Here is a 23296-nt window from a genome sequence, read left to right on the forward strand (position 1 = left end):
AGCGACGCGTAGAGCGTCAATACTCAAATGATATCCCCAGCAAATCGCGCGCTTCCCTATTCTCGCAACTGCGAGCCGCTGATTGCAGAAGGGAGCAGAGGGATCGTGGAGAAAAGATTAGAGATCACGACGCGGAGAGGCACGTTATAACATCGACACTTTGCGTAACGAAACGCCGCCGGGTTTCAAAGCGAGCGCGAAGCCGGGAGCTGAAAATCGAATAGTTCACGCCAATCTTCTCGATGCAGACCGGTAAGGAAAAAGGATTGCGATATAATATGAAATATTCTTCCAATTTACCGTTAAAGTTTAACTCTCAAAAGTTTCAGCGGTTTTAATGTCGAGATTGGCGCTTTAATATAAATGACACGAGAAAATCGAATCGTTAACTTGTACATGGAAAACCACTATAATGGCGCTGAAATAGTATCATATTTTGAAGCAAGAAATATAATAAAATAACGAATTATAACAAATCTCATTTAAAAGGAGTTGTAAGGAGTCAAATTTAAACCTACAACCTTTGGATTTTAGTGCAGATTTTTTTTAATGCTCCAGATTACACAAAATCTGAAAAAATTCTACGTACTTGTGAAGATTTTAATAACTAGTTTTTACTTTATCGTAGAACTGTATTTTACTTTTTTTTTTATTTAAATCTATTAGAAATCACAATAAAAAATCACCTTAAAGTTTTCTTCATTGTTACTATATTTCAACAAAATTATTATTATATTATTATTATTACTATTATTATTATTATTATTAAGTCCAATATTGATGATAAAGAGTTAAATAAATATTATTCCCGCGTGAAAAAAATTTAATACTTTCAATAATTGCGGGCATAAAACACAACGACATCTAGGTACACGTTGAAAAAATTAAATATTGTGCTTGGCAAACACATTCATCAAAATGTGTAATTCCTAAGACAACTCGTTGGCTGTAAAGGAGAGCGAAAATTTTGTAACAACGCAGACGACGTAATAACGTCCGTTCAACAAGTGGTTGTAAACGATAACGTAAACGGTCGATGCCGCGCGGCAGTTATTTTCCGATCGAGATGAGAACGATGAAAAAGAGCCGCGGAAAAAGGAATGCAAATCTTGCGGCGGCTCAACAAGTGGCTACTCAAATTTTCAAAGCCTGTAGCCTCGCAATCGGACAGCCGACTAATTGAGCTTCTGATAATCAGAGCCCATTAGGGAACTGATAAAAACGACGAATTAAACATTCGACAGAAGTTCTCTCGCCAAAAAATAAGACGGCCACCACTGCGTCGCTTATGAGAAGTGCGAAGAGATCTAGAACTGCGATATATTTATCGTGTACCGAAGTTAAACGGGACGAAAGAAATTTCATCGAGATATCACGTCGATGTTCACGTCGTGAAACGTTGATCGAGAAGAAAAATTAACTTGAAATTTCAAAATGATCTGTGCTCCGCATTTCGCGTTTGTCAAAGCAAATACCGACCTCGGCTCGTATAGCGCAACTTCCGCGACAGACGTCATACGCTTGATATTAATCGAAGGGACAATTGCGAGAGATACGCCGGTCTGTGAAGAGGAGAAAGCTAGAAACCAATCGCTGACACGAGCCCGATCGGCGCGGCCTATTTGGCCCATTTAGTAACGGGCTGTGTGATCGTGTCGAGCATGCGAGACATTAATGCGTTGCGACGTTTCGAACGTCACGCCTGTCGATCGGACTCGCCTGATTTCAGCTTAAAAACGAACGTGGTGTGTGTGCCGATAAAACACTTTTTCTCGCAGTCCGTGCTCCTCGAAATCGCAGTGTAATAATATTAGAGACATGACCGCGAAGTCTCGTTTGCTCGAGAAAAATTTTAATACGTGTAAATCAAATTTACTTGCTCTCTCTCTCTCTCTTTATCGTTGTTCTAATAAAAATCATATAAATATTGATCTTCGCAACGAAGGAAAAGTGAATTACGCAAGCTAAGTATGCATACAAGTTTCTTTTCGCAAAATTTGCATTAAATAAAAGAGACGCTGCGATGATCGACAAATATAAACAAAAATGTTCCTTTAAGAAAAAATCTCCAGCTTTTCAACAGGATTGTGTCCGATAGAGACATCTAGGGAAGAACAATGAAAAGAATGGTCGATAGTTAAGATTGGAAACAAAAACTGGCACTAGAATCGTCATGTATTCTTCAGACTATTCGCGACGTGCTTATTTGGGTCAGACATCTTTCGAAAAAGAAAATGAGGCTGGCAAATGCAGCAGTCGACGTCAGGACTGCTTGAATTATTTCAATTTCGGGGATTTAATACAGTAATGGTGAGCAAGCGAATCGAGGAATTTAATTAAATCTTTCAACGCATTCCAAGAGCCAGAGAATGTTTGCTGTTCGCGTAATAAGACGTCTGATTGTGAGACGATTCTAAATGCGAATGTTACTTTCTTTCAGAAAACCAACTTTGGCTTTCCACTAAGAAATATCGCGATGAGATACTAACCTCCGAAAGTTTGATAAAATTGCGAGAGGTAGGTGAGAATGGACAATCGATCGGGCACCATGCAGGACGCCATGTCTTCAGCGTCTAGGAGTGCAGGAATTCCAAGATGTTGCTCGGCTGTTCTAAAAGCCAGCTCGTTGTTTCTGTATACATCGTCCTTGTTCAGGCTGTTGAAGTCGCTGTAACAAAAAAGCGACCTAAGTTTTTTTTTATCTTTCGCTAAACAGTATTAATCTTCTACTAGCGGTTACTTCGGCGCAATCCCTCGGCCACATTTATTCCCTCCGAAGGCCACTCGATAAAACGTCGAATGTGTAAAAAGGATTTGTTGAATAAATCAGACTGCTGATTACTCGTGGGCGTGGTATGGTGAGAATCGCTTTTTTTTCATTAGGAGCAAGTATAAATAACCACCGCTGCTAAATATGTGATTCGTAAACGACACGTTAAATATGCCTGGTCTTTAAAGAAAGAACAGTCGCGCGAAATCCGTTACTCTTAATAAACGAAAATAAGCAACGGATGTTGAATATCGAAACAATTTCAAAATAACAAAATTCATAATTTTTACAAGCGACTCTGACATTTTTCTGACATGTGCTTGTAATTTTTTCAATTATTCAAATCGGAATGCAGTGTTGTATATCGAAATGTACAGGGTGTATATTATACCCTTCGGGATTTTAATATTGTCTTATAAACATCAAAAAATACCTGTGTGAAGTTGGCCCCCAACTTTTCAAAAATTAACTTTCTGTCATTCAATTGCCCAGCTTTTGCACATTTCTGGTAAAAAAGTTATTAAAAAAATAATTTAAAAAAAGAGGGGCTAGCTCCCCAATTACGACCAAATTAGATTTAATTAGTCTCAATCGATAAATTTTCGTTTGTACGTTCCGAAACAAGTCGATTTTTCGATTGCACATATTTAGTTAAAAAGTTTCTATATTCAAACGTATCTACCTGAGTCGACCGTCCTCGAAACTTTAATTGTTAATTTAAAGAGTTTTTGCAATACCGTTATCCAGATACGGTGAACGCTAAAGTCACGTTATCTTCTTCTTGCAACAACTTAATTAAAAAAAGGATAACGTGACTTTAGCGTTCATCGCATCTGGATCCACGTTATTGCAAAAACTCTTCAAATAACTTTTTAATTGATGGTATGCAAACGAAAAATCGACTTGTTTCGAAATATGCAAACGAAAATCTACATCAATTAAGACTAGTTAAATCTAATTTGATCGTGGTTGGCAGTTCCTTATAACTATTTTTTTTAATAACTTTTTGATCAGAAGGGTGCAAAAAAAATTCGAAATGTGTATACACGTGCAAACAATGAGAAATCGAATAAGCTATAGAAAGTTAATTTTTTTAAAAGTTAGGGAGCTAATTCCACACGGATCGACAATTTGGTCTTTTTTTTAAGTGTTATATATACACTCAAGTTTGTGTTTTGGCTCGTACGATAGAGTCCATCCCTTAGTTCTCATTCCCTTCATATCACTTCCTTGGATTTCTTCTTCTGAGAAGTTTATCAAAAACATAGTTTTCTTTCTCGCTCTTCACCAAGATATCAAATATAAATGTCTTAAGTCAGTATCAAAGATTGAAATTAATTAATAAGAAGAAAGGAAACAATAAAGTTTAGTAAACTTTGCTTTGATCAAATTCTGAATCTTTAGTCTGATACGGACTTTATGTAACCGAATTGTGGCTGCCATTGGCATCGTAACTAACGATATGCTGCAGCGCACTCGGCCTGAAATAAAATACGACTCGATATCCTTCGTAGCACTAAAAGTACTCATGTGGGAGTTTGATGATATGTGACAGTTTGATAATGTTTTGTAAGAAACTCTTAGTAGATCTTTACAGCAAAAGCTTAGAGATATATTTGGGGTGTTCATTTTTATTTTTTATCATTTAATACCAGTAGGTTCGTCGTATAATAAAACAGTCTGTATGACAAAATATACCAGAAATACGTAGGCGTCTCTAGCAGATTACATCGGAAACGTAACGAAGTTAAATTTTCGCATGACTGAAAAGGTGCCACGAATGTGTAATTCATCTCGCACGTGTGCCACGTATTTGACTCGGTTACCAAACGGGCCATTCATTGAGACATGCATTATTTATGAAGAAAGAAAATGAGAATGTAATGAAATTTTGATTAAACGGAAATAATCCATATTAAAGCTTGATTGTTTCCGTCTAGGTGCTCTACCGTCTCAGGGTCGATTCAAATGACTGATTGATAATAACCAAGTTAACGCTGTAATTGCAAAACAGTAGACCTGTCGAAATAAAATTGCAACATTGTCGACGAAATTTTCTCAGGATCTATAAAGAGATTCAAAGAGATGACTCAGTCTTGAAAAAAAAATTCCAGTGTCCTTGAAAAATCGCGTAAACTAGAAAATCAAAGCATTCCAAAAATATAATATTACACTTTCATCTCGAACAGTTTTCCTTTGTAATTTACAATCGATTATAAAATTATATATAGAATCATATCTATCTACTTTTGTTATGGCGCATTGATGCCTATTTTTTTTCGCAACTGTCTATACGTCAGGCGACGAATGTTCCACTTTTAGGTGAATCGATATGCACAGACCGCATATTGCTCGGCGATTGAAGTAATACTTGAAATTCTAGGTCGAAAGATGAGCACCTGTTCGATGTTCGAATTCGGTTGCCCGATTGATAGCGCGATAGCAAAGCTTGTGCGGATGTTAAACTTTTGTTACGATTTATTTAGAGCGTAAAATCGACGCGTCACTCATTCTTCGCAAACGTGCATTGTGCATATGTCAGAAATTCCAGTATTTCGAAATTGCATCGTAATTATTAAGAATCGAAACAGCGTGAAATTCTAGGAGATATATCAAGAATCATTCGCGCGATCATTTCTCTCGGTCGTATCTATAGAGAGAACGTTATCGATTATATACAACGGAACATCATATCGTCGTCAATGTTCCTTCTCCAATAACTTTCTACGGTAAGCTCCTGACTCGCGATAAATTCGGGATCTGATGGACGACGGGCGGTCGTCTGGGACGAGGTCATGATGAGTCAGAGTTTCACCAGATCGGTGCCACACCCCTTTTATTCTCTTCTTCTCGTCCTCATCTTTTCCTATCGCTGCTGCAAAAAAAGACACACGAATTGACTCGTCTTTCGGCTTTATTGGTGATACTTCCACGTGCGCACACCATTTGGCGTTAACCGTCGTATCAGAGTTGTCACAAATGTCTTATCCTCAGACACATAATTTTTCCTTGATACTTTTAATATTTTAAAAGTTTTTGTACTTTCATTCTGATTTAGAAATTATTAAATGTACAGAGCAATTTAAAATAGCAATATTATTTACTATTAATATTGCTGAGTGTTGACACTGCTTGCATTTAAGGAGGTTGGCAAATGCAATACGTTAAGAATTACTTGAAAAAATTACAGATTATTCTAAATTGTATTTAAAAGTAATATAAAAAAATTAGAGAGTTTGACTATCTGAATCAAAAATTATTTCAATAAAAAGTAGTATTTTTTTAAATTGTACTCTAATAGAAATATATGAAAATGTATTGTATTATAAAATAATGATAAAAATCTTAATTTTTTTATATAGTACTTTATAAATTAAAAAATATTTATGTAAAGTTACATTGAGATACAGATATTAATTGTTCAGTTAATAAACAAAATATTTATTTGTTATAAACTAATTGGTGAATCTTAATGAAACTTTGCACAAGTCATTTTTAGTACTTAAAATATTTATATAAAAAATTTTAGTTAAAAGATTTTAGTTATTATTTAAAAAATGTTTGTTTATAAAATTAATATCAAATAAAATAAGTAATCTCTATAAATCTTTAGATATCTTTAGATTATATTATACAATAGTTTGTTTAAAGTGTAAATATCAATATATGTGTTTTATGTTTTTAACTATTAAGTTGGTAATATTTCAAAACTGCGTAAATATGATATACTAAATTTTTTTAAAGTCAAGAATTTTTATTTTCTAGAAAATTTTGCAAAATCCCCTAACTTTTCCCGTTTTTTTTCAATTTGCCTAACACTTCCTTGATTTCCCTGATTTGTGATAATCCTACGTATATCTCTCGCAAAACCCCTTTCGTGAAATTACGACGGGCAGAAGGAAGAGCCGATGGAAAAACGTTATACATCGGATGAGTAATCGCACGACTGAACGAATGAAACCAATAGAACGTATAAAGATAGCAGAGTTGCATATCACGGCATTAACCATCTTTGAACGCAATGATGCTGCGAGCGAGCGAAAGTTCAAACCGCAACAGCACCACGTTATGATCATAAATTCTCGCGCCTCTTATCCTTTTGCTCCACGTTTTAACGCGCGCATCTACAGAATTAACGTAACTTCACGAATTTCACCAAAGGCGCAAAGGTCTCGTGCCACGTGATTATTCTGCGATCGGTTAGGCACACCTGTCAGTTTCACTTTCACTCGTGTTTCTCGTCGGAGATCGAGATATTCTCACGTGATACTCTTCCGGGTTATTCTCACCCGATTCTTCAATTCAGCTTCTCGACAATAAAGGTCGATCGAGTCGCAATCTCCTTAATTTTCAATCGCTTTGTACGCAGATCTACTTACGACAATAACCATCAAGAAACATTATGCGCATCGCGACATGGAATCTCTTTGTCTTTTGTCGAAAGTTAAAGTAACTCTAAAAGTTTCAAAGTTCGCTATGAGAAGACGAAGAAGGAAGCGAGAAAAGGAGAAAATTTCGTTTCAACCGCGAGAACGGAAAGTAATAAAAGAAAACTTCTCGCCGTTTTATTGCCTCCGCCGTTACGTCCGAGTTGATTTTGCTGGACTGACCGAGACAATAAGAGGAGGAAAAATGAAGAATAGCTTCGCAACGATCCTTCGTCCGCGATAAAAAGCGAATACCCATCGTCGTGAGAGACCTTGACTATTGGAGCGAAGTTCTAAGAGAAATTCTCATACAAACAAACATTTTTCCTTACAAAAAGGGCGTTGCTTGCTATTCTTAAGGATACACTTTTTTGAAAAGTATAAATTTTAATATATACTTTTTAAAACGATGTGTTTCACTCAATTATAAATATTATAATATTATATTATAATTATAAATAGATAAAGACGTCTATATTGCGTCTATCAAACTGCGATAATACTTATCTAATTCTACTTTCGATAGAAATTCGAAAGAATAGAATAAAAATCGATAAAAACCAAGATGAAGAGGCTTTTTGTAGATAGACGATAAAGGAAGGTCGAGCTCTCTTGTTTCGATAAGAGCGCATTCCTCTTAAAAAAGCCACTTAATCTGTAACAGGACACATCTTATCATGATATATGACGGGCAACGATCCAATCCACAAATTACTTTGCGGTTTATCTGCAACATTTCGAGACGTAAATAAAATTATTAAACTTATTGTAAAATTGATCACGTGATTTACATGAACTATTTTCTCGCAAAATTCTTTGGCAACGTGTACAAATGTATTCTGCTCGCGCTGTTTATTCGCTCGCGTTAACGTATTGAATGATTGCAATAATTATCAGATGTTTTCGACTACCAAGCGATATTTATTTGGACAGCCGCCAGGAAAGCTAGAGGTGTTGTCGTTAGTTTTCATGAATAATTGAAGACAAATCTCTGCGACGTTCGCGATGTTGTCCAGTTTTTTTTTACCCTAGTTTATCCGCCAAAAAGAATATGCGGAAGAAAAAACAAGCATCTCGATTATCAACATTAACACCTCAAGATTATTATTCTCGATTTTCAAAAAATAAAACCGAAAATTGAAATCAACTTTATTATTCGGTGAAGGAATGCAAATTGTGTATGTGTGTGTGTGTGTGTGTGTGTGTGTGTGTGTGTGTGTGTGTGTGTGTCAGTATCGTTTGACCAGTAAAAAAAGCAGGTTACATTCTGTAATACATTGGGCTGCGTTATGCAATATGCAACTGGGTTAAAACGTATCATCGACCGACTGTAATTTGAAGAAAAATGTTTCGAAGACACTAAACGGTCGAACATAGAATATGTTCCAAGCGAAAATCACGGAATACAGTGTCACCGATCTCACATTGCATAACGCGACACAATTCCGACTGCATTTCGTTATCACCTATAAAACATCGAGGCACATCCTTCGTGTGATGGGTGCAGGCTGCTGTTACTTTATCGATCCTCAATTCACTGAACTTCTATTTTTAGAAGGACCTTCCTTCGTCGCCGAGCGCCGGCGACGCGAAATCCTGGGATTACTATGAAGGAGACAATCTGTCGGAGATGCCTCAGAAATCTCCAGTTCTTTGCATCTTTGGGATCACCAGAGATTCTCGGATATCTTAATAATTCCTCGAGTATTAATGCACAGATACCGTGGATTCTTCAATTTTTTTTTGTTACACCTTATTGCATTTAATATCTAATATCTATAATAGTACCAAGATGAAATAATCGTGTCGAAATATGCACATTGAATAAAGAATTTTCTCGAAAATCAACGGACTGCACATAATTAAGATGAGATATGATCGACGAGCCAGAGGACGAGACGCGTGAGAGTCCAAGCTCTCTTACTTAATTTACGTATAATTAAGATGAAGCGGCAAGTCGGACGACGCGAGTACTTGAGAATTCTTTCTCACTTAATTTATGAGACAATCGGCTTAACGAGGACAATTTGAAGTCGCGCCAAGAATCGAGCAATGTGTGGATTAAATCGCACTTCTAAGACACACATGATCGGCCCATTGGAATCGATGGTTCCCACGGAATACTGCAGCTCGAGAGAGAGCAGCATATTCGTTCGATAAACGGCAAAACGATTTGGCATCGTTATCTGTGTAATGTGATATCTTTCTGAGATATTTACCGTGTTACAACGGCGGTTACACATTCGCTATAAACTTACATGAGGTCCGGCCGAAAGTGATGAATCATGGCGCAGAAGGCGAGCCCATCTCTCCAGGAGGTGGTCATGTTTTGCACGTTTACACCCGGATAACCGTCGGTTATCCGACGGCACCAAAGCTCCAGCGCCTTCGTACCACGTCTCTCACCCATCGTGCTTACGGCTTCCTTTTTCCTCTTTTGCACTTTGCGAGAGACTTCCTCTAACGGCGATTACCTCTCTTTCACTCGGCCTACTCCTCTATGGTCTCTATATCGTTAATTCGGCTTTTCAATAATACTTCGGCTTCTGAAAAAGAGAAAGAAATTTTCACATGTAAATAGGTCCGCAGCTACAATGTGCAAAGATAATCAGAATATTAAATTAACCCTAAAGGCAACTTTAGGGCCTTTAGCCAAACTCCGATTAACTCAACCGACAAAATCGCTTAATACCCGTTTCTACACCTGAAAGAGCAATTTTGCTGAAGAATCTAAAGATGACCCTACACGGTCAACAATACTGTTAGTACTAACAAATACTGATAATATTACTGATCGTGTGGTTAACATAAATTGACAGTTCGATTTGCAAAGTTTTTTTCGAGTCAAAAATTCTTAGAACTAGAAAAAGTTAAAGAGTTGGTTAAACTGAAATTAAAATTGAACTACATTAATAGAAATAAACGAGAATCGTTTAAAACCAAATCTCTACAATTCGTTATTTTTAATGTTTTTTTCCGACACATTAAACATAATTCTATTAATTAATTCAATACTTTTATTGGTATCACGTAATTTTCTCTAGGGATGAGTGTTGCATTTGCGACATTCACTTTAAAATGAAATTCAGGATAAATTCGGAATAAATTCGAAATCTATGCGAATTAGCTATATACTTAAAAATTCTGAAGATGAAAATATATGCAGCACTGAACATTAAAATATATAGTACTTCTAATCGCCAAAACATTCTGCTAACTTAATATTAAGCTAACAACGAGTTTCTTTTAAAGGGCATATGGTACAAAATTATGTTTTGTAGCACAAATTAGCACATAATAAATCTAAATAGTGCAATAAGTCTTTTTCGATTCTGCTCATTTGGTTCTGCTAGTTTGACAGAGCGTGCCAGAACGACTATACGTCGATATATAATATCAATATAGTATATACTCTCTTAAAGCCATTTTTTAGTAAATTCAGAATAAAAATGATCAAATTATTTAGACTGAAGATTAAAAAAAAATAAAATTGTTAAAGGAGAAAGGCTACGAGTTAAAGTTAATTCTTAATTTATATTCAATATCCGATCGCTACAAACATTTAAAATACGTTTCAACCTTCATCGGGTCATCTTCACACAATTGAAAATAAAAATAAAAATAAAAAGGTCGCCATATCGGTTACATATAGTAATTAAACGTTTAAATACAAAAATTGACTAAATCTTGTCACATGATTAAATATAAAAATTGAGTTAAAATTTTTTCGCATTTTTAAAACGTTTTAGTTATTCGCACGAGGTCGCATGATTAAAATTATTAACATTACATATATGTTTCCACTTCAGCGGCATCGTCAATTTTCAGTACAATATATTGGTAAAAAATGAGGTAAAAACTTGCTCTCACTGCAGTCGTTTGGAAAATAACAAAATCCATCGTCATATGTACTTGCCTCAGTAAATCGACGCTGTTTTGTTGCGAACTTAAAAATTGTCCACACAATTGTTTTCTTAGTTTTCACACGATTACAGTGGATACACAAATTTCCTCAGATGTACATTATATCGATTGTTAAAATTGATAAAATTAATTATTATATCTCTCCAAGATGATGTTACACAATTCAGAATAAAAAGTTTTTTTTTAATGACACGACGACGTCGTTCCTAGAATCAAATAGTGCTGATTAATCTCCGACTACGTTTCCGTTACGTGTAAATAAATGTGAGATATTTTCCCAGAGATCTCTCGCAAACGTTTGCAGTGTCACGAATGTCGCGGTTAAACGACATCAAAGAGAGAAAAGGAGAAAAAGAGAGAAAGAAAAGGAGAAAACAGGAGTGTCACCGCAAATCGGTGGCGCCGTTTGGAATGATCGAGTGTAGGTTTTGTCGTAACGGGTATAGAGCTGCTCTCGAAAGCCGTCGCTAGCATAACAGAGAGAGAGAGAGAGAGAGAGATTGCGAACTGCAAAAATCGCTAATGTTGACGATCGGGGACCGAACGATGTTTTGCGCAACGTGAAAGCGGGAGGCTGCGCGTGAAACCACGCGTGAGCAACGCGTGAAACCACGCGCCGGGTCAAGCGTAAAATCGCGCGCGCGCGTTTTACGCGCCGCATTCATTAGCCCCTAATTATTCCACGCATCGCTTCCCCTTAGTTATACATTAAAGAATCCGCGAACCGAGACAATTCGCCGAAATCGATGAAAGAACATCGGGCAGAAGAAGGAGAAAGGATGGAGGTATATCGTAACGAGTTACGATTCTTCGCGCGAAACTGATTAAAAATTGAGGAACCGCGATATATGTTTTACGTAATGGGAAATCCGAGCATAGAAATAATTATAAGTTTCAGAAAGAAATCGCATTGATACTCTATTTTCACCTTTCTCGCCCGAATCGATAAATGAGAAAAGGAGAAGGTGGCTTCTGAGAAATCCATCCATTCAGGATCATCTCGCCTCTCGCTCTATAACGCGTGACGCTCGGATTAATGGCAGGCTTCTTCGTGATTTTAGCGAATACGAAAGTCGACCAACGATATAAATGAGATTCGTAATTGCTTTAAAACGCAATAAAGCGGCGCTGTATAGTGTTATGCATTACACGCGATATCACACGAGTGCGAAAAACTGGAACGGATAGATAGTTAACGGGAAAGTGCTCGGTCGATCCTCGCATTTAGCCTAGTCTAACCGGTTTCTACCAAACACGGTCTCCTATCTGTAACAACGTTTGTCTAGATAATATCCCACGGGCCTCTTTCACGGGAAAAAAAAAAAAAAACGCTCAGTTTCCAGTTTTTGCTCGTAGCCTGCAGCGAAACGTTTATGCTGCGCGAATTCATCTGTTATTTGTCGCGTATATACATAGATCGTAATAGCAAAACATACAATATTTTAAAATGTCAACACGCTTTTATTGCAACGCACTTTTTTCACTCTTTGGAAATACGCATCGGATTTCCACTGCTTTTGTATCCTCTTTTCTTTTTCTCCGACAAGTCCGCGACACACTTGTCTCATCGGCTTTCACCGGCGGACAAAAATCATCACGTTTTGTAGTCAGTAGGAGACATCCAAGTCTCCAATGTCCGTTTTTCCACTCTCGAAGGGAAAGAAGAAAAAAAAAAATAATGCAAAGAGCTTCGACAACAAAACGCTCCATGTCGGAGGGTTTTGTATGAATTACGATGTAATCAGGTCCAGAAGCTTTCCGTCGCGCTTTCCGGCACATCGCCTCTCCTCCGCTTAGTCGTTAAGCTCCCCGATTGCAACGGTATCCCAACGTTGTGCACCGGTGATTAATGGTCCAGCCGTGAGTGAAACGTAAGTGCGCAGAAATAAGTAAAAGTTACATGCGGCAAAGTGGTCGGCCTTGTTCACCGTTCGCCAACAGCCGCGAGGCTGTAAAGGCCGCATTACAGGTGAGACACCGTCAGACAGAGGGGGCGGATGTTCCGGCGAGGTGAAGGCACAGCCCTGACGGGCGCATAAACGTATGAGCATTGTCTCCGCAACCGGTTTCCTTCGTGATCTTTACGTGAAAAATGACGAAGACTTATCTGTGGAAAGAACGGTTTTCCTAAGATATCTAATGATTTAGCTAGATACAGACTTGCGTCAAATTCCTCATCCTATAGTAGAATTCCATTTTCCCTCATTTTTACAAAGTTCGTTATTTTCTCTGACTTTTAATAATATTTAATAAAAGATTTTTACTTTCATGCTAATTTGAAAATCGTTTTTTACGGAGCAATTAAACACGGCGATGTGAAATTATATATATTATATAATTTCATTATAATTCAACAATAAGAAATAGAAGTAATGGATCTAGCTTTGATTACGGCCATTATTTCGTATTATTAACATTTTCTAATTTTTTTCTGATTTCCCTGGCCATTTTCAATTTTCTGACATTTCCCTGATTTTCAGTTTTACAACAACCTTGTGATCATCAAAATAATTACATAGGAAATTTAAACATAATCAACAAAAATTTTGATATTTTTTTTATCAATCAGCTTGAGCGCCTTATAATTATTTTGATAGTGCAACAAAATTATTTCTATATCTATATTTCTAGCTAAATTTTTAAATACTTCAACCAAAACCATTCTTTCCGTGTGACAGCGCCCGATTGATAAATGGATAACAGTCGACATATTCTGCTGGTGACATCGTAAGTCTCTCGACAGACTCCTCACCCAGCAGTTTTCTCAAGCTACTTAATTGTTAACTCGTTAAAGTGAAAACCGGACGGGTGTGCGTTATTTATGAACCATTCTAAGGAAAATCAGGTGAGAATCAGCGGAAACAATTGGAGTGAAAGTAAAATACTTTTTACTTATTAGATAAAAAAGTAAAAATTATTAAAAGACTATGTCAGATACAACCACAAAATCGACCAGTCACTTGAAGCAAAGAGAGCTAGACAATTCAGCGAGTATCGCTTTCGCGCAATTTTAGCGCAATGTGTCGCAATCGGCGCGATCTCTCGTGAAAAGATAATATTTAACGTACAATCATGCGGTGAGAAGAGAGTATCAAGCGTGTCCGCAGGCTGAGCCTAAAGGCACGGCTCTCGATATCAAAGAAGGGCTCGATGCAGCCAAGCCTTTCGAAAGACATCGGCTGGCCGCCGCTCGGCAAAAGTGAAGGTGCATCTATGTGGCCCCGTAAGCCTGCCACGTACCCCAAGAAAGAGAGAAAAGAAGAGGCCTCATGAAAGATTCATACTGGCGAGGAATACGGCCCGCGGCGTTGCGAGACACCTGCAGTAACCTCCGCCATCACAAGTTTCACAGGAGATTAGGATGTTCCCGATATTTTTACAGTTAGTCGTGTCCTGGAATCGACAGACGGACAGTGCGGGGTCAGTCACTTCCAATCGATATACCTATCTAAAACACTCTACGTGCTTTGTTTTTATATTATACGTAACTACGTCTCGACTGACGACGTAGTTTAGCATAAGTAGACGTTAACGTCATCCGACCGGGTGACACGGTTAACGATAGCTAGAAGACAGTAGAAGATGCTCCGTAGTTCTATAATGCGATTGACTTTCTCGTACAAGGAGGTTTCGCCGGCGAACACACAAACTACCGCTTCTTAATTCGCTCTACTTCTCGGACATTCCTGCTCGTCGTTACGTCAACTATCTGGAGGAACAAATTGGCGTTCCTCGAGTGTTTAACATTGCTGAGCGCTGTCTATGAATTGAACCGACGGAGTGCAGTGACGACGGAAACAGACAAAACGGGAAAGCTTGGAAAGCTTTCGTTTCAACAATCATTTGCCACACTACATTCTTTCGAGTGGCACTTCTTGCGAAAGCACTCGCAATCCGCAACCGCCAATGGCTCTCGCGAAAAAAGAAACGTTAAATGTACAATGTTGGACACCTTATACATTCTCTTTTCTAAATTCTAAATCTCTTCTTTAGAGTTTCCCCAGTGGCATCGATTTTTTGTCGTCTTTAATAATCTAACTTTTTATCAGGAGAATGAAAGTCGGATCTCGGATAAGAAGCTAAACATCTGTACGTTCATTAGAATTCAACTAACGCACACTGTTAATTTGTTGAGAATCTGGAGCACGTGAGAAACCATAGTTAACGCATGTGTGATAATGTTACAACGTTAATGTTTCAACGTGTTCGCGATTAATCCCACGAACATGATTTTGCTTCTCGAAAATGCGCAAGGGAAACTGGAGAAGGAATAGCGCCGAGGGACTTTCCACCATTTGCCGTCATCTCCATGTCGTTAACGTCTACTTACGCTAAATTACGCGGTTAGAGAAACCGGCATACAAATTCATTCAGTAAGACGTGCTGGAAAAAACATGCCTGCGTCGGCAAGGATCTAATGTATGCAACGTATTTTCTTAAATATATAATACTTGCGCACGGAAAGAACGGAGTTTGCTGAAATCTAAAATTTCAGCTAGACACAAGTCTGAAAATCATTTTGTTGGATCATCAAAATAACTGTGGAACTCTCAAATTAAAGCTAATAAAAGTAGCACATTTTATCTGAGCAAATACTCGAAAACCGCAACTTTCTATAATATTGGTTGCTTCTCTATTGCGTTTTTCTATTGACTATCATATTCAATCGCCATCTTGGACTTGATTTCTTGGATTTGAATTTTGTCTTTTCTCAAAAAGCGCTTAGTAATGGCTGCGTTCAACAGAAGAAACAGCTTTGTAACTATTGTGAAATTCTTTAATACGATTGATCTTGTTCTTAGGTTTCTCATTGAATCTAAACCAATCATATAAAATCTTGCAACAGTTACAAAACTGCTTTTTTTTTTACAAAAAACAACAACCTTTAATATGATATTAGGTGTTGGAATTAATTCGTAGCGTTTTTTAATGAAAGAATGTTATTTATTTCACATGAGCATTAAAAAATACATTAATGAAAGTACTTCCCATCACTTGTAAAATGCTACGAATTAATTCCAACATCTAATATAATAATAGGTCTAATACATATGGCGAACTTTCACGCTACTTTCATTAATATGCAGCCTTAATTTAGCACTGGTTGTCAGAATGTCAAAACTTTTTGCAACATTGCTATCACGCTTGAGATTCCTACAAAATTATTCTCATAGTCAAACAAAATTATTTTCAGATCTGTATAATCTAGCTAAATTTTTAGATACTTTAGCAAAATCATTCTTTCCGTGTAGGAGTCGATGAATATTTAACCCTTGATCATAGTTTTCCTTATGTAATCTCGACTCTATTGATTTTCAGATCTGTGATATCACGAATATCATAAGGAATTTTCTTTCAATTCCTAAAAATCTCTCGTTAGCCCCCAATCTTGCGGATACGCAGATTTAAAATCACCATTTAAAATCACGATCTCGCACAGTGCTCAGCTCGCTGATAAACTCGCGTGTCCATTTGCAGCAATTAAGGATCGTACTTTAGCGAACGCAATCGTCTCGATCGCAAAAAGCGGCAAACGTTCTCGCTTGAAAATATGGTTAAACGAAGAAAAGAGCGTCCGTAGAATAACCATTAGTAATGTATGAAATTTATTACTGTGTCATACGATGGACTAAACGGCAGTATCAATCATACATCGCTTCATACGGATACGTTATAACAAGAAATATATGTCTCATTAGCATAAAAGCATGATATAAAAAAGATCTCTTCCCCATTTCCGCCTTCGATTTGTTTTATGTCCGTTTCTATCAATGTATACTGTTGGAAAAAATGTATTAAATTAAACATAAACATAAATCGCATGTCGCAAATGTCCATTCAAATTTTTAGGTTTATTTAACACAAGATAAATATATTAAAAGGTTACACAAATATTATGTAAAAGAATAAATATAAAAAAAAGGTAATATCGACACACAGTTTGTAAACAAACCGTAGAAGTATTTTTTAAGTGAATTAACACGTACTTCATTCATTTGTTTTTTGGAATAATTATATTATGTTAAATTAACACTCGAAAATATTAAAAAATTCAATACAAACTGTTAACATAGAATGGAGTGGACGTTTCCAACACAAATACACAATTTTGTTTACTGTGTAATTTCATTTTAATTTCGATTACCCTAACTCTTCATCTTTTTCTAGTTCTAATTGTAAGAATTACATTGAAAAAAATTTGAATCATTTTTGGTCCAATGAATAATCATTAACCATCAATGTCCAATTTAATGTCTGACTTAATATAGTTAATTCATTGATATAATAACTGGATTCATTTATATAACTATATATTCATCCTTGCAATATAAATTTTAGTAATAGTTTTATAACCTAAATTATGAGAATTCATTGAATTAATTTTCATTAATGAATATTTTATTGTATTTATGTACAATTTTGGTTCGTTTTGATAAACTGAATCGAGATGAAGTAAAAATATTATACAGTAAAAAACATTTCATATTTATATGTTGAAAACGGTTCAAGTCCTTGTTAAAATTTTGTGTTGAATTTTTAATAAATTCGAATATTAATTTAACATAATGTTATTAAAATAATTTGTATTAAATTGATATTCAACATTTTTTAGTGTTAAAATAACATAATTTATGAGTACATGAACTAATAACATAAAAGTAATATATTTTAAAACATAAATTCTAAAATGAATGACTAAAATATTTATGTGTTAATTTAACATGTCATAAATATTAATTTTACTGAAAAAAATTCTTTCACGATTTATAAACTATCCGTATTACCTTTTTGTACTTATTTTTTAATATTTCTGCTACACCTTATACATATTCATCTTATGTTAAATTAATAAATTTGAGTGCACCGTTTGGGACACGTGAAATGTAACACAAACAAAAATGTAAATTAAATGTCACACAAACTTTCCAACGATGTAATCTACATTGGTAGATACGAGCATTATTAATCGTAAAATTCGTGACAAGTGGATTCCCCACAAAATAAATCGAAAAATCGATCATTCTACCTCATGAAGAACAAGCGAAAATCGGCGCAACCTGAGCTTTAATGAGCGATCAAGATAGACATGGATGAAAATCATGATTAAAACGCCTTCATAAAGCCTGAATAACGCACGATCGTTAGATTTAACGATATGGTTACAAAGTATCGTGAACGTAACGAAACGGCGACGCGCACGTAAAATCCCGTCGGAGCAGCTTTACGGTGAGCGTGCTTTCATGAAAGCGATATAAAGCTCGTCTGTCCTATTTTCCTCACGAAATCTACGAGAAAAGATCGTTCCGTGATCTTAAGGATCGCACGAGAAACTCGACCTTGAGGCCGTCAAACAAGGCAACACGCACGGCACGGCATTGTGTTCACCAAGATCACTTTTCCTTACATCGCGAAAGAAAAATGTATATCTTCGCTCTCACGAACTGAAATTCGAGCGAAAAGGAAGGCTACAGTACTTACGATATAGCTGTTGCAATGCGCAAAGGTATACTTGCCAAAAAGGGCGCAGAGGTCCCGGGGGGGCCGAAATGATTGCAAGGGGCAATCGAGCACGTCGGTGGGAACGCCAGTCTTTCCTTCCAGGAAAGTAATTTCAAGTTGGCGGGTAGGTGGTCACGCGATTGCGTCTTACATGTGGAAGAACCTCGGACGGCGGAGCGAGCTCAAAGCGAACCGATCCTCCACATCGGACTTAAAGACTACCTGTCCGAAAGTTGGTGTTGTCGAGAGCCTGGCTCATCCAAGAGAAAGAGAGAGAGAGAGAGAGAGAGAGAGAGAATCTTCCCTTTCCCTAAAAATCTGCCCTGTGCGATCAGAGCAGGTCTTGAGATCGGGCAAAGATCGAGGTTGTCGCCTCGTATCGTTCTTGCCCATAAAGAGGCTGTTTATCAACGACTACTTTTAGAAGCGGTGACTCATGCAGTTCACGCAGATACAACGTCCCTACCGAACCTGTCTATCGTCACGCGTAAACCACGGGGAGCCACTGGCTCCGCATACACGGCCTTTTATCTCTCATTTCCGCCGAACCGGGGTTTCCTCGTCGTTTTGCTCGCACAAACGAGCCTTAGACGGGTTTTTAGTCGGCGTGACTCACCTTCTTCTTCGTTCCGACGTGCTTACAACGAGATTCGGTCGGTCACCGTGAAAAGATCCCGATAGCGACGGACAGACTCCCCGCCGGAGGAAATACACTTAACTCGGTACGTTTCTCAAAGGCGTTTCTCTAAACGTGTAGATGCATATTATAATAGAAAAGAATGTTTGACCAGAGAAAAAAAATTAGTTTAGGATTCATATTTCATTTGTCAAATTTTCTAAGTGTGTCGATTGGCTACAGAATAGAGAAGTTTTGAGTTTAAAGGTCTCTAATCCATTCTTGTAGCCAATCAGCACATCTATGGAAAATTAAATCGTACGAAAGAAATATTAACCTAAAGGTTGTAATTCTTAACGACAGTAACGATACCATTACATCGTTGTTGCGCAGATATTATAATTAAGATCGAGTTTTTTATCGTCTGGATAATTTATGATTAGACCATTACCAAACCATCTTTTAAGAATTAATCTGATAACACTGATAATAATTGGTAAATATTATTTTTCTAAGCTGTAGTTGAGCATTAAACTTTTGTAGTAATTTTTAGAGGCTTTCTACAATAAGCCATTAATAATAAATCAGAAATCGGAAGCTGGAAATTGACCAATCATAATCGAACGTGAGAAGAATAATTGACTATGATTGGTCAATTTCCAGCTTCTAACTTCTGATTTATTACTAATGGCTTATTGTAAAATGCCTCTTAAAGTTATCACACACCACAAAACTATTAATTTTATTTAATTTAAATAGTTTAGTGATTAATCATAGCTAAAAAAAAAAAAAAAATACAATTTCTACATTATTATCAAGTTAAGTAAGGTTAAGTCCAAACCACAAATCAACCAGATAATGAAAAACCGGTTTCTAAAATTACCATTACGAAACCATTAGTCCCATGATTAATCATAACTAGAAAAATACAATTTTTACATTATTATCAGGTTAAGTCTAATCCTGAAATCCATCAGAAAATAAAAAATAACGACTTAAAAGTTATAAAATAAAAACTCTAAGAACTCTACGTTAAATGATTCAAAAATACACGAACGCTCGAGAGAAGATTGCTGTAACTGATAGTTAAACCTTCTTCAGATCGACGAAAGGATTTATCTCGCGAGAAGTTCAGCACGCGAACGGCCAGATGGGTACCGTCTTGTTAATTTATTTGTCGCGAAGCGAGGACGGCGACCTCGTTTGTGCGCGACGCGCGGGTAATCTTCTACTAGCTCGGGACGATATTCCTCGGCATAGTGCACGTATGAATATGTATGGGACATCGTAATGGAGCTGATACACAGCTTCGCACGGAACTGCAGACAACAGTGCCTCTCTCCCGCGCGATAAGATTTATCCCCTTAGAAAACCGATTACGTCGAACGGCCGCTAATGGATTTATCAGTACGGGAAATTCTGCCGGGAGTTACGAGAATATACCAGTGCCCCCGGAGAGACGAGTCACTTAAGGAATCCATTACGAGAAATGGAGATCGCTACGCTGACGCGGCGGTGAGGTGACGCGCGTTAGCAAGCAAATAGACGAGGAGGAAACAGCCGCGAGTTGTCGAGTAAGCGAAAAGAAACCCAAGGAGAATAAGAAAGTCAACGTAATGTCAATTTCATGTCATATTGACCGAATTTCTTATTTTATTTTATTTTATTTTATTTTATTTTATTTTTTTTATGATTCAGTCAATGTGACATTATTTGGACTTTCTCGTTTTCCTTAGGAAATGAAAAATCGTGTAGCTCTTTAAAGCTGGCTCTGTATTAAGTGACATCTGTAATAAGATTTTAAAGACGGAAGCATAGTCTTGCTGGTATTACACTTGGTACGATAAAGGATTTCAAGCCTATCGATTGGCTGCAAGAAAGAGAAGTTGTCGGATCTCTTTATCCTATAGCCAATCAATCAATAAAGTTAAAATCTTTGTCGTACGACAAATGTAATAGTAATCTTACGCATAATTAATCTTGTTTTATGCAAAGGTCTGTGCTCCAGCCTTAATGGACTTTCTACAATAAGCCATTAGCCCGGATCTACAATAGATTTTTAAGCTTTAAGCCATAAGGAATGGACGAATCATAATCAATTATTCTCCTCGCATGCGACTGTAATTGATCGATTTCTTACGGCTTAGGGCTTGAAATTGTAGATCCGGAATCACCTAAACTTTAAATTTTAAACCTTGACAAATTGATCAATCATAGTAGATTATTTTTTCACATTCGACTATAATTAAATTAATTTCTTACGGCTCAAGTCTTGAAGCTTAAGTAATGGTCCATACAACTTAAGGGTCCTCTACATAGAAATCGTAGATGGTCGTAGGAAATCAACTACAATCAAATATAAGGAGAATACTCGATTAGAATGAAAGTTTTCTACGATTAAAGATTCCACGACCGTCTACGTAGAGGACCCTTAATTGTAAGCCGTAAGAAATTGACCAACACAATCGATTATTCTCTTCACATTTGATTGTGATTAGTCAATTTCTTATGATTTCTTGAGATTAAAAATCTCAACGTAGACGTTGAGATTTCAGACGCAAGCTCGTTGCGGCAGGCAATCTGAAGCATTAATTTCAAAATGTGATTCAGATTGGTTGCAACAACCTTGCGACTGCCTTGCGTCTAACGTAGAACCAGCTTAAAAAAAGGACACGTCTCTCTGTAGAAAAAAAAACCGGTATATTTAGTGGTCTCAACGCAAGGTTGGGGACGAGGAGAGGGTTGCACGCGCGAACGCGTCACGACACGCGAGAACCAAACAATATTCGGCGGTACACCTCTATCTTTGTTCTTCGTTCTTTTGCGTACCTACACACGGCCGTGCTCGCGCACACACGCGTGAACCGAGGATACCGTGGGAACGGGCTCCGGCATAACAGGTAGTAAGACAGTCGCGTCTCTCTCTCTCTCTCTCTCACTCTCGCTCTCCCTCTTTCACGGTACTTCACCAGCGTTGCGTGTAGACCTTCGTTGAATTTTTATGAATGTATTCTTATTTCACAGTAGCCTCTCATCATTTAAATTCGAATACGATCTCTTCGAGCTTAAAGGACAAACGCATGAGAATGTAAAAAAACAGGAAGTTGAAACGGCTGTTTCTTTCTCCTTCATATGCGAGGACACGAAGAAATGCGTGAACACAATTATGATAAAGCATCGAGTTGAGTGACATAATCGCGCAGAACTTGCGTAAACAGAGTGTTTTGTGTCAACAAGAGAGTGTTGCGAAACGAGTAAAATCGTATTCCGGGAATATTAAAAATTGAAGCGTGTTTACTTCCAACGCGATTCTTGTCTCCCCCCTCCTCTCCCCCCTGCCACCCCGTTGTCCTCTGTGCGTGTAAAGTTACGCATTCGCGAAGAGGTCCGTTACTCACCTTACGTCACGATACGAACAATCAAAGGCTCCGCGCCTTTCTTCCGGCTCCGCTCTCACTCTCTCTTTCTCTCTCTCTCTCTCTCTTTCTCTATGTTTCCCTCCTGTCGTGCGTTGTCCACGTCCACGAGCGTCGCCGTTACGCCATTTAGTACTCGCCCCGGGGTTCCTCCACTAGTTGAATGTAAAACTGACAGTGGCGTCCGCAAACACAGCTTGCTTCAGGCGGCTGCGTGTGCGTGTGCGTGCGTGCGTGCGTATGTATGATACGACGCTGTCCGTAAACGGACGACCCTAACCTCACAACCTCAACCTCTCAATGATGTCCCGTGACGATCGTGACACGGCAAGGTCTGGCGCTTCGTTTCTACGTACGAGCGCGCACCAGAGTTTCCCGCTCTCGCTTAGCGCACGATTCTTCCTTGCGATGCGTCGCGAGAACGAAGCGATCCACACGGTAGGTTAGCGCGCGCGTAACATCGCGTTCAATCGCGTTCAATCGCGTTCACGGCGCGCGCGCGGAGCTGCGACTGAGACGCCGCGCGCGGCGTTCACGGTTTTAACGCGACCGAAGTCCCGGACGGCGGTGATGCTGTCCTTATCGCGCGACTCGCTCGCGTTCTCGATCTCGCTTCCACTCCGCCGACCGCCCTACCCGCGAG

General features: G+C 37.8%; 1 protein-coding gene and 1 long non-coding RNA gene across 4 annotated transcripts in view; both read right to left on the reverse strand.

Annotated features, from left to right (window-relative positions):
• Nucleotides 1-23296, reverse strand: part of MICAL-like (protein) — an 80213-nt gene that overhangs the window by 15480 nt on the left and 41437 nt on the right. The window contains exons 1-3 of one of the 3 annotated variants that reach the window (XM_011053070.2): nt 22636-23166; nt 9456-9743; nt 2490-2668 (exon numbers count right to left, since the gene is read on the reverse strand). In XM_011053070.2, the coding sequence (XP_011051372.2) occupies nt 2490-2668; nt 9456-9607 (331 nt within the window). In that variant the 5' untranslated portion in view covers nt 9608-9743; nt 22636-23166. Of the gene's footprint in view, nt 1-2489; nt 2669-9455; nt 9744-18635; nt 18875-22635; nt 23167-23296 lie in introns of those variants that run through there. The other 2 variants (XM_087411126.1, XM_087411125.1) reach the window with 2 other exon arrangements.
• Nucleotides 6116-9449, reverse strand: LOC147908159 (uncharacterized). Its single transcript, XR_015546646.1, has 2 exons — nt 8664-9449; nt 6116-7924 (listed from the first exon to the last, which is right to left on the reverse strand). It is a non-coding gene; the product is annotated as an uncharacterized LOC147908159 (long non-coding RNA).

Source organism: Acromyrmex echinatior, chromosome 11 (assembly GCF_024713525.1).
Source record: "Acromyrmex echinatior isolate Ae372 chromosome 11, ASM2471352v2, whole genome shotgun sequence".
Lineage (NCBI taxonomy): Eukaryota > Metazoa > Arthropoda > Insecta > Hymenoptera > Formicidae > Acromyrmex > Acromyrmex echinatior.